The sequence below is a fragment of the Prionailurus viverrinus genome, chromosome B4, assembly GCF_022837055.1.
Source record: "Prionailurus viverrinus isolate Anna chromosome B4, UM_Priviv_1.0, whole genome shotgun sequence".
NCBI lineage: Eukaryota > Metazoa > Chordata > Mammalia > Carnivora > Felidae > Prionailurus > Prionailurus viverrinus.
The window spans coordinates 75,979,173-75,993,117 of NC_062567.1; the positions used below are offsets into that span (position 1 = coordinate 75,979,173).

Here is a 13,945-nt window from a genome sequence, read left to right on the forward strand (position 1 = left end):
ACAACCACTACAAGAGAGGAGGTGCCCAAAATAGAGAATATGGGAGAATTCATGGGTGCATGGAAACAAGGAGAAAGTGCACTGTTCAGAAGTAGGACCCAGGCAGGTTTCTGTAATGAAAATGGGCACAGGTAATATCCTACTAATGCTCAGCCTACTAACGGAACAAAGAGGCAAGAGTAATGTTTTGGTAACAAAGTGAGGCCCCAGTTGTGGTTGTATTAAGGTATAAATCAGAGGTTGAATTTCTATGCTGAGCAATGGAAACTTAGGTGGACCAGGTATAGGCAATGATGAGAAATGAAGGCACTCAGCAGGTTCTGCTCAGAGAGTAAGAGAAATCAGACAGGAGAGGAGAAGCAGCCCGAGAGAGGGCAATCCATTTGCAGATGGGACAACGTGGGGCCAAGAGCTGATGGCAGGACTTAGTGCTTGTAGCTCTTCCTAGTGGAGGATGAGGTGGTGGTGTATTTGATGGTGGAACTGCTGCCCCCAGAGGAGCTGAAGCCACCCCCAATGCCTCTGCCGCTGCTGGAACTGAAGCCAGCTCCCAAGCTGTGGCCACTGCCATAGGAGTAGCCGCTGCCTCCGCCCAGGCCTGAGCCACTGCCCACACCGCTGGCACTGCCATAGCCGCCAGCGCTGCCATAGCCTCTGGAGATGGTGGACTGCACCACAGCTGTGAAGGGGAGGGAGACAAGGACACATAGGACACAGTGAGCTCATTCTGCCAGTCTGAGTCTCATCAGATGGGCTAAGGGCAAGGGAGAGGGGCAAGCAAAGTACTTACAGATGTTGACTTGTCCAACACCTTCCCCACTCAGCCTAGGAAGGGAGAAAACACAGGGACCGTGAGACCTCAGACAGCCACCACTGGACCAGAGTGGGAAGCCTCGATGTGAGGATAACCCATGAGCAAACTGCCTTTTAAGATTCTCTGAGAGTCATGATTGTGGCCATAACTAGAATGCCTTCAACTTGTGCTCATGGCCAGACATCATGGACATGTATTCAGAGGTTTGAGGAGCTTGTGTGAGTTACCCACCTGGACTCCTCACCCTCCAGTAGCTTCCTGTAGGTGGCAATCTCCAAGTCCAGGGCCAGTTTGCCATTAATCTGCTCCTGGTACTCCTTCAGCAGCTGGGCGATGTCCTGCTTGGCCTTCTGCAGAGCATCCTCCAGATCAGCCAGCTTGTTCTTGGCATCCTTGAGGGCCATCTCCCCACGCTGTTCAGCATCAGCAATAGCAGACTGCAGGTTGGCACACTAGAGCAAGAAGATAGGCAGAAGGAACTCGTAATGTAGTTCTCCAGGAGAGTAGCCATACTTCTTTCTAGTGAGGAACAGTTCCAGATACCAGATACCATAGAAAGGGACTTCTACCACATGTTTTCCAGTCTTTTTCTGTTCTGCACAACTTACCCAGACTGGGAGCCACTTGAGAACACCTGTGCCGTTTTTAAATCACCCTCCATGAGGGGTGGGTGGGAGACCTTATGTTGGACCAAATACCAGCATACTTGGAAGAAATGGACCCATTCATTGTTTTCAGTGCTGTCTCCAAAGCTAAACCAGCACCTTTTCTGATTATCTCATGGGGATGCCCCATTAACTTACACAAAATCGCCAACATCTGCACCTAAGGTATGAGTTTCATTGCTAGCTGCTGAGATCTTGTCTTCCTTACTCCTAAGGGCTTCTAAAATGCTTGGGAAATGGATCTTCATCCTGGGTCATTGCTCAACACTCTATTTCAATCGAATGTTGAACAGATTTGGAACAGTCTTGCCCCACTCTGGAACTCCCCTTTTCTTTCCCCACTTGTTTCTTGTACTCCTAAACCATTCATTCTCCTTAAGTAATCTCTTTCCAAAGTCCCTGGACAATCTTTTTACAGTCTAATTGAAATTGTTCCTGTCATGTGATTGTATCATCTGTAGGGTTGGCTCCCATCTGTCCTAACATGCGGGAATTCATTGAAGGTAGGAGCCGCATGCACCCCTCTCTTTGCTCTTCCCCCAATTCCCAGCATTTCCCAAATGGTGGCTGATGGCTGCCTGGTGATTGAGTGAGGAAGCGATGCTTATCTTCTCCAGAAGCCCCCACTGTACCTGCTTCTTGACATGGTCGATCTCAGATCTCAGCCTCTGGATCATGCGGTTGATCTCAGTAATCTCTTGCTTGGAGTTGCGCAGATCATTCATCAGTCTGCCTGCAGTGGCCTGCAGCTCCTCATACTGGAGTCCAGAGGGAGAGAAGGTGGTGCATATGGGCTTTCATGACTTGAGTTCTCAACCAGGCATTTAACACACCTGGAGCTAGTGACTTCTCACCAAGGCATTTTAGAGAAAGTTGATGTGGCAAAGTCACTGAATACTGTACACTGATCACAGACCCTCTTTTTAATGGAATGCTGGCTGCCTAGTTCAGTTGAAGACCAGTAATGTTCTATATTATGTTTCTGAGTGAGCCAGCATCAGAGTGAAGACAAAAGCAAGAATCACTAGATCCTTATTTATGTAGCTACCTTCCTGCACTTGGGTTCTTTGACTTAATTGAACTTGGACATAAATTCTGTGAATGCCTACTCTATGAGAGCAGGTTATATATCCTGCGAGAAATCATCAGCATCCTTGCAGTAGACTTTCCCAGCAAAAGGTGTAGCCTTGCTGGTGTTTAGGAAGAGGACACAGGCAATCCTGGGCACCTGTCAACTCAAGGCTCACCTTGCTCTGGTACCAGGACTCAGCCTCAGCCCGGCTCTTCTGAGCGATCTCCTCATATTGGGCTTTGACTTCAGCGATGATGCTGTCCAGGTCCAGGTTACGGTTGTTGTCCATGGACAGGACCACGGAAGTGTCTGAGATGTGGGTTTGCATCTGAGCCAGTTCCTGCAGAGCATAAGATCATCAGATCATCTTTCCCTTGGCCTTACAGACGTACCCCACTCCAGGATCCTCCACCCTTGGCAGAGCCCCATCACAACAAATAAAAGAGGAGCGGAGATGCTTACTGCTTCATACAAGGCTCTGGTGAAGTTGATCTCCTCTTTCAGAGCCTCCACGTTGGCTTGGAGATCATAATTATTAATGTAGGCAGCATCCACATCCTGGGGAACAAGCCAACACCTTGGAGTCAGCTGAGCCTTCCTTCCCAGTCTGAACACCTTTTAGTCTCCCCATCTACTCCCCTCTTGGATGTGTGCAGGGCCCAAGAGTCCTTTCTTTCTAGAAAGGAACATGAACCCCTGATCTTCAGCAGCTCACCTTCTTCAGAGTCACAAATTCATTCTCTGCTGCTGTGCGCTTGTTGATTTCATCTTCGTATCTAGACACAGAAGAGGGTAAGACATAATTGAGCCAGGGGCAAGGATGATACAGAAAAAGTATCCTGGAATCCCAGCTTTCCATAAGAGAGATATACCCAAAATGAGCTTCCTGTCAGTGAGCCACAAAAATGACTTTTTGTGGTTCCTAAATTGTTTTCTCTCCCTATCCACCTCCATGGCCCTTTGTCTTTTGGGTTTGTTTTAGGTAATAATTGTGATTTTCATTTCCATGGATGTGTTTTGCTATGGAATCAGGCCCACATCTTGACCTGGTCACCCAATAATCTTGAAGACTTTGGGGAACTGAACTCCTTTCTCTCCTTGAACTCACTTGTTCTTGAAGTCCTCCACCATGTCCTGCATGTCCCTGAGCTCTGAGTTCAGTTGGACCCTCTCCCCCTCTAAACTCTCCAGGTGTTTCCTGAGGTTGTTGATGTACTGCTCAAACCAGGGCTCCAGATTCTGCCTCACAGTATTGGTGCCCTGCTCATGGAGCAGAGTCCACTTGGTGTCCAGGACCTTGTTCTTCTGCTCCAGGAACCGCACCTGGAAGAGACAAGATGTTTATTTGCCAGAGAGAGCAAAGGTGAAAGAGATGTTACATGTCAGGTGCCCAAGCATGTCTGGGTAGTCACCCAGGTGGGTTATTATGGAGCATGTACAGAGGGTCAGGCTGACAGTGTTGCACCCCCAAACCTATTTCCTTCCCACCCTAGCAGTCCTAGTGTGAAATTCTTCCAGAGACCTATGATGTCTTCTCACTGACTAAGCTATATAGCGCATCAGTGACTTTCAACATTTCTTCTCTTTCTATTGAAGAGCACAACCATACATCTAGTTAAAAATAGTATTTCTCCAGGTGGCTGTATGGCTCAGTCAGTTACGTGTCTGACTCTTGATTTTGGCTCAGGTCATGACCCCCCTGTTTTTAGATTGAGCCTTCTGTTGGGCTCTAGGCTCTCTGCCTCTTGATCTGCCCCTCTCCTGCTCCCTCTCTCTATCTCAAAATGAATAAATGAATGAATGAATGAATGAATGAATAAATAAATAAATAAACAAACAAACATTAAAAATATTATTTTCCTAATCCAATGCACAAAGTTATTTTTTTCTAATTGTACCTCAGTTAAGGGATTGTTAAATGTGCAGAAACTAATGATTTAATCCAATTCAGTTAATGATTGGATTCCATTAACTTCTGCTTTAGTGCATGATTTTCCTGTACAACAAATGCCCTAATGGTCATGCTCTAGTTCTATACATTTAGTATTTCTATGATATATAAACATTTCTGAGTCTTTTTTTTCTAATCCAGCCAGAAATCCTTTCTTTTCTTTTCTTTTCTCTTCTTTTCTTTTCTCTTCTCTTTTCTTTTCTTTTTCTTTTTCTTTTCTTTTCTTTTCCTTTTCTTTTCTTTTCTTTCTTTTTTCTTTTCTTTTCTATTCTTTCACCCTTTTCCTCATGTCCAGAGCCCTAGAACAATTTTCCACTGGAATTATTATTTAATCTCTTAGATATTAAGCAGGTAAAGCTGACCAATTCTATTCTCTCATTGTCTTATTTTGCTTCATGGATAACACAAGTTGAGTATTGTTCCCTGGCTGGGTTGAAGGACATTTAAGAGACCCAGTGGTTTCAAGTGATTTCCATCACCTTCTGCGTGTTGTCAACATGGAGGCCATCTGACATCCCAGGGGAGAGCTCCTCTGAGTCCCCTTCTCCCTCCCTCCTGAATCTCACCCCAGTAGGACATTCATTGATTGTCTAGTCTGGGGAGCCTGACATCCCAGTGGAGGCAGGTCTTCCTGGCTCACCTTGTCGATGAAGGAGGCGAACTTGTTGTTGAGGGTCTTGATCTGCTCCCGCTCCTCAGTCCTCACCCGCTGGATGGTGGGGTCGATTTGCAGGTTCAGAGGAGTGAGGAGGTTCTGGTTGATGGTGACCTCTTGGATGCCTCCAGGGGGGCACACAGGGAAGCCAGAGCCCCCATAGCCACCAGCAAAACCAGCTCCACCACCGAGCCCAAAGCCACCACCAGCTGCGGCACCAAAACCAAATCCACTGGCAGCTCCACCTCCATAGCCAAAGCCACCTCCAACTCGGCCACCATATCCGCCACTGATGGCACAGCTGCCCCCTCCGATGGAGATCCTCTTGGAGCCGCCCAGGCTATAGAGGCTCCTGCTCCCAAAGCCAGCTCCTCCACACACTCCACCGAGGCCACCAGTGCCTCTGGAGCGGGACACAGAGACACTGCTGAAGCCAGAGCGGCAGACCCCTGGGACTCTGGCTGAGCTGGTGCTGAAGCCACGGTAGCTGACGCTTTGGCTCCTCATGGTGGATTTGCTAGACATGATTCCTGAAGAGGGAAGGCTGAAGAAAGCGTGAGAGGCTGGAGGGTAGAGCTGAGAGGAGCAGATCTGTGAGATGAGCCTCCCGGCAGCAGTTTATATATGGTGAAAATGGGCTGGGCTCCATCCTGGAAGGTGAGCTTGTAGATTGGGAAGGGTTGGGCATTTACAAACAGTAATGTCACATCTGGATTATTAGAAAAGTTATGAAATAATGAAAATTTCATTTTTGGTTTCCTTTAGTCAGGGAAAATATCTCCAGTCTTCCAGCTTTGGCTTGATCTCAGTATAATGTGACTATTCTCAATTCACTGAGGTAGGAGTAGTTACTGTCTCAAAGTTCTGCATGTTATGCGCGTGTGAGAAATTAAGTGCACTCCTCTCCACCTGTGTTGTACCCAGCAGAGATAGGATACTAAAATAATCTATTTTATATGCCTTCATAGTAACATTCTCATTATTTTTCATTATTACAGAAGTTAAATATGAGTTTTCTTTTGCTCTTATGTAAAATTTCACCCACATAAAGGAGTAACATAACAACATAATCGGTCCCTATATTCTTATTACTCAGCTTTATAAAAGTCATTATCTCAAAACCAGTATGACAGCTTCCATATTCCTACCCTATTCCTTGGTGACTGTAAATTATTGGAAAACAAATGTCAGAGATCATGTTGTCTCGTTTGTATATAATTCTGTATTTATGTCCGAATGAGAGACACTTAAAAATATAACCAAAGTGCCATTTTCATATATTAAAAATGTATATATTCATTAATATCAACAGGTATGTATTCAGTCTTCAATATACCTCTTGGTGTTATTTATTTTTTTATTTTAGTTGTCAGAATCAGGATCCAAATATGCTCTATATCTGTTATTTGTGTGTGAAATGTCTTTTAGATAATATCTTCTAAATCATTTAAGTCAGTATATCCTTCTTCATTTTTTTCCATACAATTTATTTGTTAAAGAGACTGGGTTCTTTGGCAGGTGCATGTTTCACTCCTTGGATTTTTCTAGTTGCATGTTCATGGTGCCTCATTGAACATCTTACTGTGTCCTTTGTATATCCTGTAAAGTGATAGGTAAAGCTAGAAACTTAATGTGCTATCTGTTTAAACATTCCAGATGTAGATGTATAGACTGCCTAATCATATATTGAGTATTGTTACTTACACACTTGCTTCAATATTTAGACGTTGAAGGAGAATGTTGAAGACGTTCAAGGAATAAAATATACATTCAAGGTCATTCCCCAAGCAGCCAATTCCTATATATGGATTCAAGTGGTGTTCTCAGTTCCTGTGTATCTTTGTAGTATCCTCATTTGGGTGTTTCTGTGTTTTTCCTGGAGTATGTGGGGTGTGTGTGTGTGTGTGTGTGTGTGTGTGTGAGAGAGAGAGAGACAGAGAGACAGAGACAGAGACAGAGACAGAGAGAGAAGAAAGAGATGGAGAGAGATATTGGGGCGAGTGTATATGTACAGAGGGTGCCCATATTGTTAAAAAGTATATATTTTATGCATATCCATGTTTGTATAATATCCACCTTTATATCCTCTTTTCAGTTATGCCTGTGTTGTATTTCTTATGTGTTTACTCCTCGTCCTCCTTTAATGCTCAGTGATGGCTGTTTCATATCTACAAGCTCTTCTCTCCCTCTGTCTATCTCCCTTTCCGTGTCCATTACAGCCCACTCAGCAATGCCTTCACCTCCCTGTCTGCTTTCAGCATGGCCTTCATTTCTAGTGTGGTTTTGTCTTGTTTCTTGGCTCTTTTTCTGAACTCCTCCAGTTCATTTTCTCCTTTATTATCTCATTCAATTGCCCCATTTGTTCTCTGATTTTATCATGGTGTCCATTTCATTGAATTTCGGGAAATATACTATTGGAATTTTTTTCTGTTGAGTGTTTTTCACATGCCTCTTGTTTGTCCCTGTGTTATTTTTTTTTTTTTTAATTTTTTTTTTTCAACGTTTATTTATTTTTGGGACAGAGAGAGACAGAGCGTGAACGGGGCAGGGGCAGAGAGAGAGGGAGACACAGAATCGGAAACAGGCTCCAGGCTCCGAGCCATCATCAGCCCAGAGCCTGACGCGGGGCTCGAACTCCCGGACCGCGAGATCGTGACCTGGCTGAAGTCGGACGCTTAACCGACTGCGCCACCCAGGCGCCCCTGTCCCTGTGTTATTTAATGGAAGGTGCCTGTTGTGATCCTGGAATGCTTCCTTTATCTCTGCCTTTGTTTTTTAATGAGTGTTAATTTATTTTTGAGAGAGAAGAGAGAGAGAGAAGAAGAAGCAGGGGAGGAGCAGAGAGAGAGGGGGAGACACAGAATCTGAATCAGAGAATCCAAAGAAGGCTCCAGGCTCTGAGCTGTCAGCACAGAGCCCAACACGGGGCTGGAACCCATGAACCGTGAGATCATGACCTGAGCTGACGTTGGACGCTTAACCAACTGAGCCACCCAGGCGCCCTGGAATGGTTCCTTTCTGACCAGTGCTCATCTGTGAATGAAGCAAGCCCTTTCTGGCCCTGCCATTTGCAGGAGGTATTCTGGGAGGGGGGCCAGGGCCATATCCAGGCTAATAGGATTTCTCATTATGGCACAGGGCTGTGTGAATAATTCCTCTAAGCTTTAATTCTGACAAGCCAACAAAGGTCACCACAGAGTGGCTCACAATTTCGTCTCTGCTTTCTTCGCTTCACCAACAAAATGCTGCCAATAAGCCTGGACTGATTCCTTATTCAGCCCAGCCTTCACGACAAATGGGGTCCTGCCTCCAGCCCACACACCCAGTTCTGATTGTTGCAAACAAGGGATTCTTGGATGTGCCCCTGATGAAGTGTCCTTTACGGGGAATTAGCAGCAGTGCAGTGAGTCAACAGCATCTGGCACGTAGGAAAACCTGTGTTGGCTTTGGTGTTCCTTCGTGGTTATTGAGTTGTTTGGTTTGGATTTGTTGGTGTTGAGTGTTCTTCCCTGAGATCTGCAGCTGTGGGCATCTTCTCTCTGAGTTTCTTAACAACTGCCTTGCATTTTTCTGTGTCTGTGAGAATATTCTTCTATTTCTTTTAAGGTTTATATATTTTGAGAGGGTGCAAGAGGGGGAGGGGCAGAGGGAGAAGGGGACAAGGGATCCAAAGTGGGCTCTGGGCTGCAGCAAGACCCATGTGGGGCTCAAACTCACAAATCATATCATGACCTGAGCAGAAATCAGATGCTCAACCGACTAAGCCACCCAGGTGCTCCTTTTTTTTTTTTTAATGGATTTTAGATAGATTCATGTTGGTGTTTGAAGGTGGAGTTTAGTTTTATGTTTCTTGTTCTTGTTTTGGGATAATTTTTGAGAAAGTGCGAAATTAAAAGAAATACAACTTGAAATAACCAATATTGTTTTAGCATATGTCCTTCATTTATTTCTCTCTGTCTCTGTCTCTCTCTTTCTCTACCTTAGTTGTTGTATAATTTTGTTTACAAATTTGGTATTAGTTACAAATATAGCTGTCACTTTGAGCCCCACACCTTAAGCAGTTTTTGTCATAAATTTTTCATTTCAGAACAGTTTTAGATTTACAGTTTCTAAAAGTAGTACAGAGAGGTCCTGTAGACCTCACATAATTTCTCTCTTATTAATACCTCATGTTAGTATGGTACATCTGGCACAATGAAGGAACCAATACAAATATACTAGTAATAGTTGTGTTTATTTGGATTTCTTTAGCTTTTACCAATGTTCTTTTTTTTTTCCTGTTCTAGGCTCTCATCTAGGATACTACATTACATTTAGTCATTATGTCTCCTTAACTCTTGTTTCCTGAGACTGGTTGTCAGGTTTTCCTTGTTTTGATGACCTTGAAAATTTCAAGAGCAGTGGACTGATATTTTCCAGAATTTCAGATATCGGCCTTGTCTGATGATTTCTCAAGATAAGACTGAGTTACAGGATTTTGAGAGGAAGACCACAGAGGTAACATTCCATTCTCATCACATCGTATCAAGGGTACATGCTTTGATATGTCTTATTACTATTGTTGTTAACCTTGATCACCTGGCTGAGGGAGTGTTTGTCAGATTTTTGGAAAGTTATTATAAAGTTATTCTTTTACCCTTTTTCCTCCATACTCTTTGGTTTTTTTTAATATGAAATTTATTGTCAAATTGGTTTCCATACAACACCCAGTGCTCATCCCAACAGGTGCCCTCCTCAATACCCATCACCCACCCACCCCTCCCTCCCACCCCCCGTAAACCCTCAGTTTGTTCTCAGTTTTTAGGAGTCTCTTATGTTTTGGCTCCCTCCCTCTCTAACCATTTTTTCCCTTCCCCTCCCCCATGGTATTCTGTTAAGTTTCTCAGGATCCACATAGGAGTGAAAACGTATGGAATCTGTCCTTCTCTGTATGACTTATTTCACTTAGCATAACACTCTCCAGTTTCATCCACGTTGCTACAAAAGGCCATATTTCTTTCTCATTTCACGTAGTATTCCATTGTGTATCTAAACCACAATTTCTTTATCAATTCGTCAGTTCATGGACATTTAGGTTCTTTCCATGATTTAGCTATTGTTGAGAGTGCTGCTAGAAACATTGGGGTACAAGTGCCCTTATGCATCAGTACTCCTGTATCCCTTGGGTAAATTCCTAGCAGTGCTACTGCTGGGTCATAGGGTAGGTCTATTTTAAATTTTTTGAGGAACCTCCACACTGTTTTCCAGAACGGCTGACCCAGTTTGCATTCCCACCAGCAGTGTAAGAGGGTTCCCGTTTCTCCACATCCTCTCCAGCATCTATAGTCTCCTGATTTGTTTTTTTAGCCACTCTGACTGGCGTGAGGTGATATCTGAGTGTGGTTTTGATTTATATTTCCCTGATGAGGAGCGAGGTTGAGCATCTTTTCATGTGCCTGTTGGCCATCTGGATGTCTTCTTTAGAGAAGTGTCTATTCATGTTTTCTGCCCATTTCTTCACTGGATTATTTGTTTTTTGGGTGTGGAGTTTGGTGAGCTCTTTATAGATTTTGGATACTAGCCCTTTGTCCGATATGTCATTTGCAAATATCTTTTCCCATTCCGTTGGTTGCCTTTTAGTTTTGTTGATTGTTTCCTTTGCTGTGCAGAAGCTTTTTATCTTCATGAGGTCCCAATAGTTCATTTTTGCTTTTAATTCCCTTGCCTTTGGGAATGTGTCAAGTAAGAAATTGCTGCGGCTGAGGTCAGAGAGGTTTTTCCCCTAAAGAGTTGTCCTTTATCCATTTTGGGTTTGTTTTTGTGAATGGTGTAAGCAAGTGGTCTAGTTTCATCCTTCTGCATGTTGCTGTCCAGTTCTCCCAGCATCATTTGTTAAAGAGACTGTCTTTTTTCCATTGGATATTCTTTCCTGCTTTGTGAAAGATTAGTTGGCCATACTTTTGTGGGTCTAGTTCTGGTGTTTCTATTCTATTCCATTGGTCTATGTGTCTGTTTTTGTGCCAATACCATGCTATCTTGATGATTACAGCTTTGTAGTAGAGGCTAAAGTCTGGGATTGTGATACCTCCTGCTCTGGTGTTCTTCAAAATCACTTTGGCTATTCGGGGCCTTTTGTGGTTCCATACAAATTTTAGGATTGCTTGTTCTAGATTCGAGAAGAATGCTGGTGCAATTTTGATTGGGATTGCATTGAATGTGTAGATAGCTTTGGGTAGTATTGACATTTTAACAATATTTATTCTTCCAATCCATGAGCATGGAATGTTTTTCCACTTCTCTATATCTTCTTCAATTTCCTTCATAAGCTTTCTATAGTTTTCAGCATACAGATCCTTTACATCTTTGGTTAGGTTTATTCCTAGGTATTTTATGCTTCTTCGTGCAATTGTGAATGGGATCAGTTTCTTTATTTGTCTTTCTGTTGCTTCATTATTAGTGTATAAGAATGCAATTGATTTCTGTACATTGATTTTGTATCCTACGACTTTGCTGAATTCATGTATCAGTTCTAGCAGACTTTTGGTGGAGTGTATCGGGTTTTCCATGTATAATATCATGTCATCTGCAAAAAGTGAAAGCTTAACTTCATCTTTGCCAATTTTGATGCCTTTGATTTCCTTTTGTTGTCTGATTGCTGATGCTAGAACTTCCAACACTAGGTTAAGCAACAGCAGTGGACATCCTTGTCCTGTTCCTGATCTCAGGGAGAAAGCTCTCAGTTTTTCCCCATTGAGGATGATATTCGCTGTGGACTTTTCATAAATGGCTTTTATGATGTTTAAGTATGTTCCTTCTATCCCGACTTTCTCAAGGGTTTTTATTAAGAAAGGATGCTGAATTTTGTCGAATGCTTTTTCTGCATTGATTGAAAGGATCATATGGTTCTCATCTTTTCTTTTATTAATGTGATGGATGTATCATATTGATTGATTTGCGAATGTTGAACCAGCCCTGCAGCCCAGGAATGAATCCCACTTGATCACGGTGAATAATTCTCTTATATGTTGTTGAATTTGATTTGCTAGTATCTTATTGAGAATTTTTGCGTCCATATTCATCAGGGATATTGGCCTGTAGTTCTCTTTTTTTACTGGGTCTCTGTCTGGTTTGGGAATCAAAGTAATGCTGGCTTCATATAATGAGTCTGGAAGTTTTCCTTTCCTTTCTATTTTTTGGAATAGCTTGAGAAGGATAGGTATTATCTCTGCTTTAAATGATGGTAGAATTCCCCTGGGAAGCCACCTGGTCCTGGACTCTTATTTGTTGGGAGATTTTTGATAACTGATTCAATTTCTTCGCTGGTTATGGGTCTATTCAAGCTTTCTATTTCTTCCTGTTTGCGTTTTGGAAGGGTGTGGGTGTTTAGGAATTTGTCCATTTCTTCCAGGTTGTCCAGTTTGTTGGCATATAATTTTTCATAGTATTCCCTGGTAATTGCTTGTATTTCTGAGGGATTGGTTGTAATAATTCATTTTAATTCATGATTTTATCTATTTGGGTCATCTCCCTTTTCTTTTTGAGAAGCCTGGCTAGAGGTTTATCAATTTTGTTTATTTTTTCAAAAAACCAACTCTTGGTTTCATTGATCTGCTCTGCAGTTTTTTTAGATTCTATATTGTTTATTTCTGCTCTGATCTCTATTATTTCTCTTCTTCTGCTGGGTTTGGGGTGTCTTTGTTGTTCTGCTTCTATTTCCTTTAGGTGTGCTCTTAGAGTTTGTATTTGGGATTTTTCTTGTTTGTTGAGATAGGCCTGGATTGCAATGTATTTTCCTCTCAGGACTGCCTTTGCTGCATCCCAAAGCGTTTGGATTGTTGTATTTTCATTTTCATTTGTTTCCATATATTTTTTAATTTCTTCTCTAATTGCCTGGTTGACCCATTCATTCTTTAGTAGGGTGTTCTTTAACCTCCATGCTTTTGGAGGTTTTCCAGATGTTTTCCTGTGGTTGATTTCAAGCTTCATCGCATTGTAGTCTGAAAGCATGCATGGTATGATCTCAATTCTTGTATACTTATGAAGGGCTGTTTTGTGACCCAGTATGTGGCCTATCTTGGAGATGTTCCATGTGCACTTGAGAAGAAAGTATATTCTGTTGTTTTGGGATGCAGAGTTCTAAATATATCTGTCAAGTCCATCTGATCTAGTGTATCATTCAGGGCCCTTGTTTCTTTATTGACCAAGTGTCTAGATGATCTATCCAATATTGTAAGTGGAGTATTAAAGCCCCCTGCAATGACCACATTCTTATCAATAAGGTTGCTTATGTTTGTGAGTAATTGTTTTATATATTTGTGGGCTCCTATATTTGGCACATAGACATTTATAATTGTTAGCTCTTCCTGATGGATAGACCCTGTAATTATTATAATAATGCCCTTCTTCATCTCTTGTTACAGACTTTAACTTAAAGTCTAGTTTGTCTGATATAAGTATGGCTACTCCATCTTTCTTTTGACTTCCAGTAGCATGATAGATGGTTCGCCATCCCCTCACTTTCAATCTGAAGGTGTCCTCAGGTCTAAAATGAGTCTCTTGTAGACAGCAAATAGATGGATCTTGTTTTTTTTATCCATTCTGATACCCTGTGTCTTTTGATTGGAGCATTTAGTCCATTTACATTCAGTGTTATAGAAAGATATGGGTTTAGAGTCATTGTGATATCAGTAGGTTTCATGCTTGTAGTGATGTCTCTGGTACTTTGTCTCACAGGATCCCCCTTAGATCTCTTGTAGGGCTGGTTTAGTGGTGATGAATTCCTTCAGTTTTTGTTTGGGAAGACCTTTAT

General features: G+C 42.5%; 1 protein-coding gene across 1 annotated transcript; it reads right to left on the reverse strand.

Annotated features, from left to right (window-relative positions):
- Nucleotides 1-425: 425 nt before the first annotated feature.
- Nucleotides 426-5,682, reverse strand: LOC125170055 (keratin, type II cytoskeletal 6A-like). Its single transcript, XM_047866167.1, has 9 exons — nt 5,143-5,682; nt 3,660-3,874; nt 3,267-3,327; nt 3,014-3,109; nt 2,727-2,891; nt 2,112-2,237; nt 1,046-1,266; nt 791-825; nt 426-679 (listed from the first exon to the last, which is right to left on the reverse strand). Exons 1-9 carry the CDS (start codon nt 5,680-5,682, stop codon nt 426-428), a joined length of 1,713 nt encoding a protein of 570 aa, XP_047722123.1.
- Nucleotides 5,683-13,945: the final 8,263 nt, after the last annotated feature.

Bases quoted from the DNA above. Each gene is read 5' to 3' on its own strand.
- LOC125170055 (XM_047866167.1), bottom strand. From the start codon at position 5,682: ATGTCTAGCAAATCCACCATGAGGAGCCAAAGCGTCAGCTACCGTGGC. The intron at 3,875-5,142 runs GTGAGCCAGGAA...TGTCTCTTCCAG, and splicing joins TCGCCTCCTTCATCGACAAG to GTGCGGTTCCTGGAGCAGAA. The intron at 2,892-3,013 runs GTAAGCATCTCC...TATGCTCTGCAG, and splicing joins CCAGAGCCTTGTATGAAGCA to GAACTGGCTCAGATGCAAAC.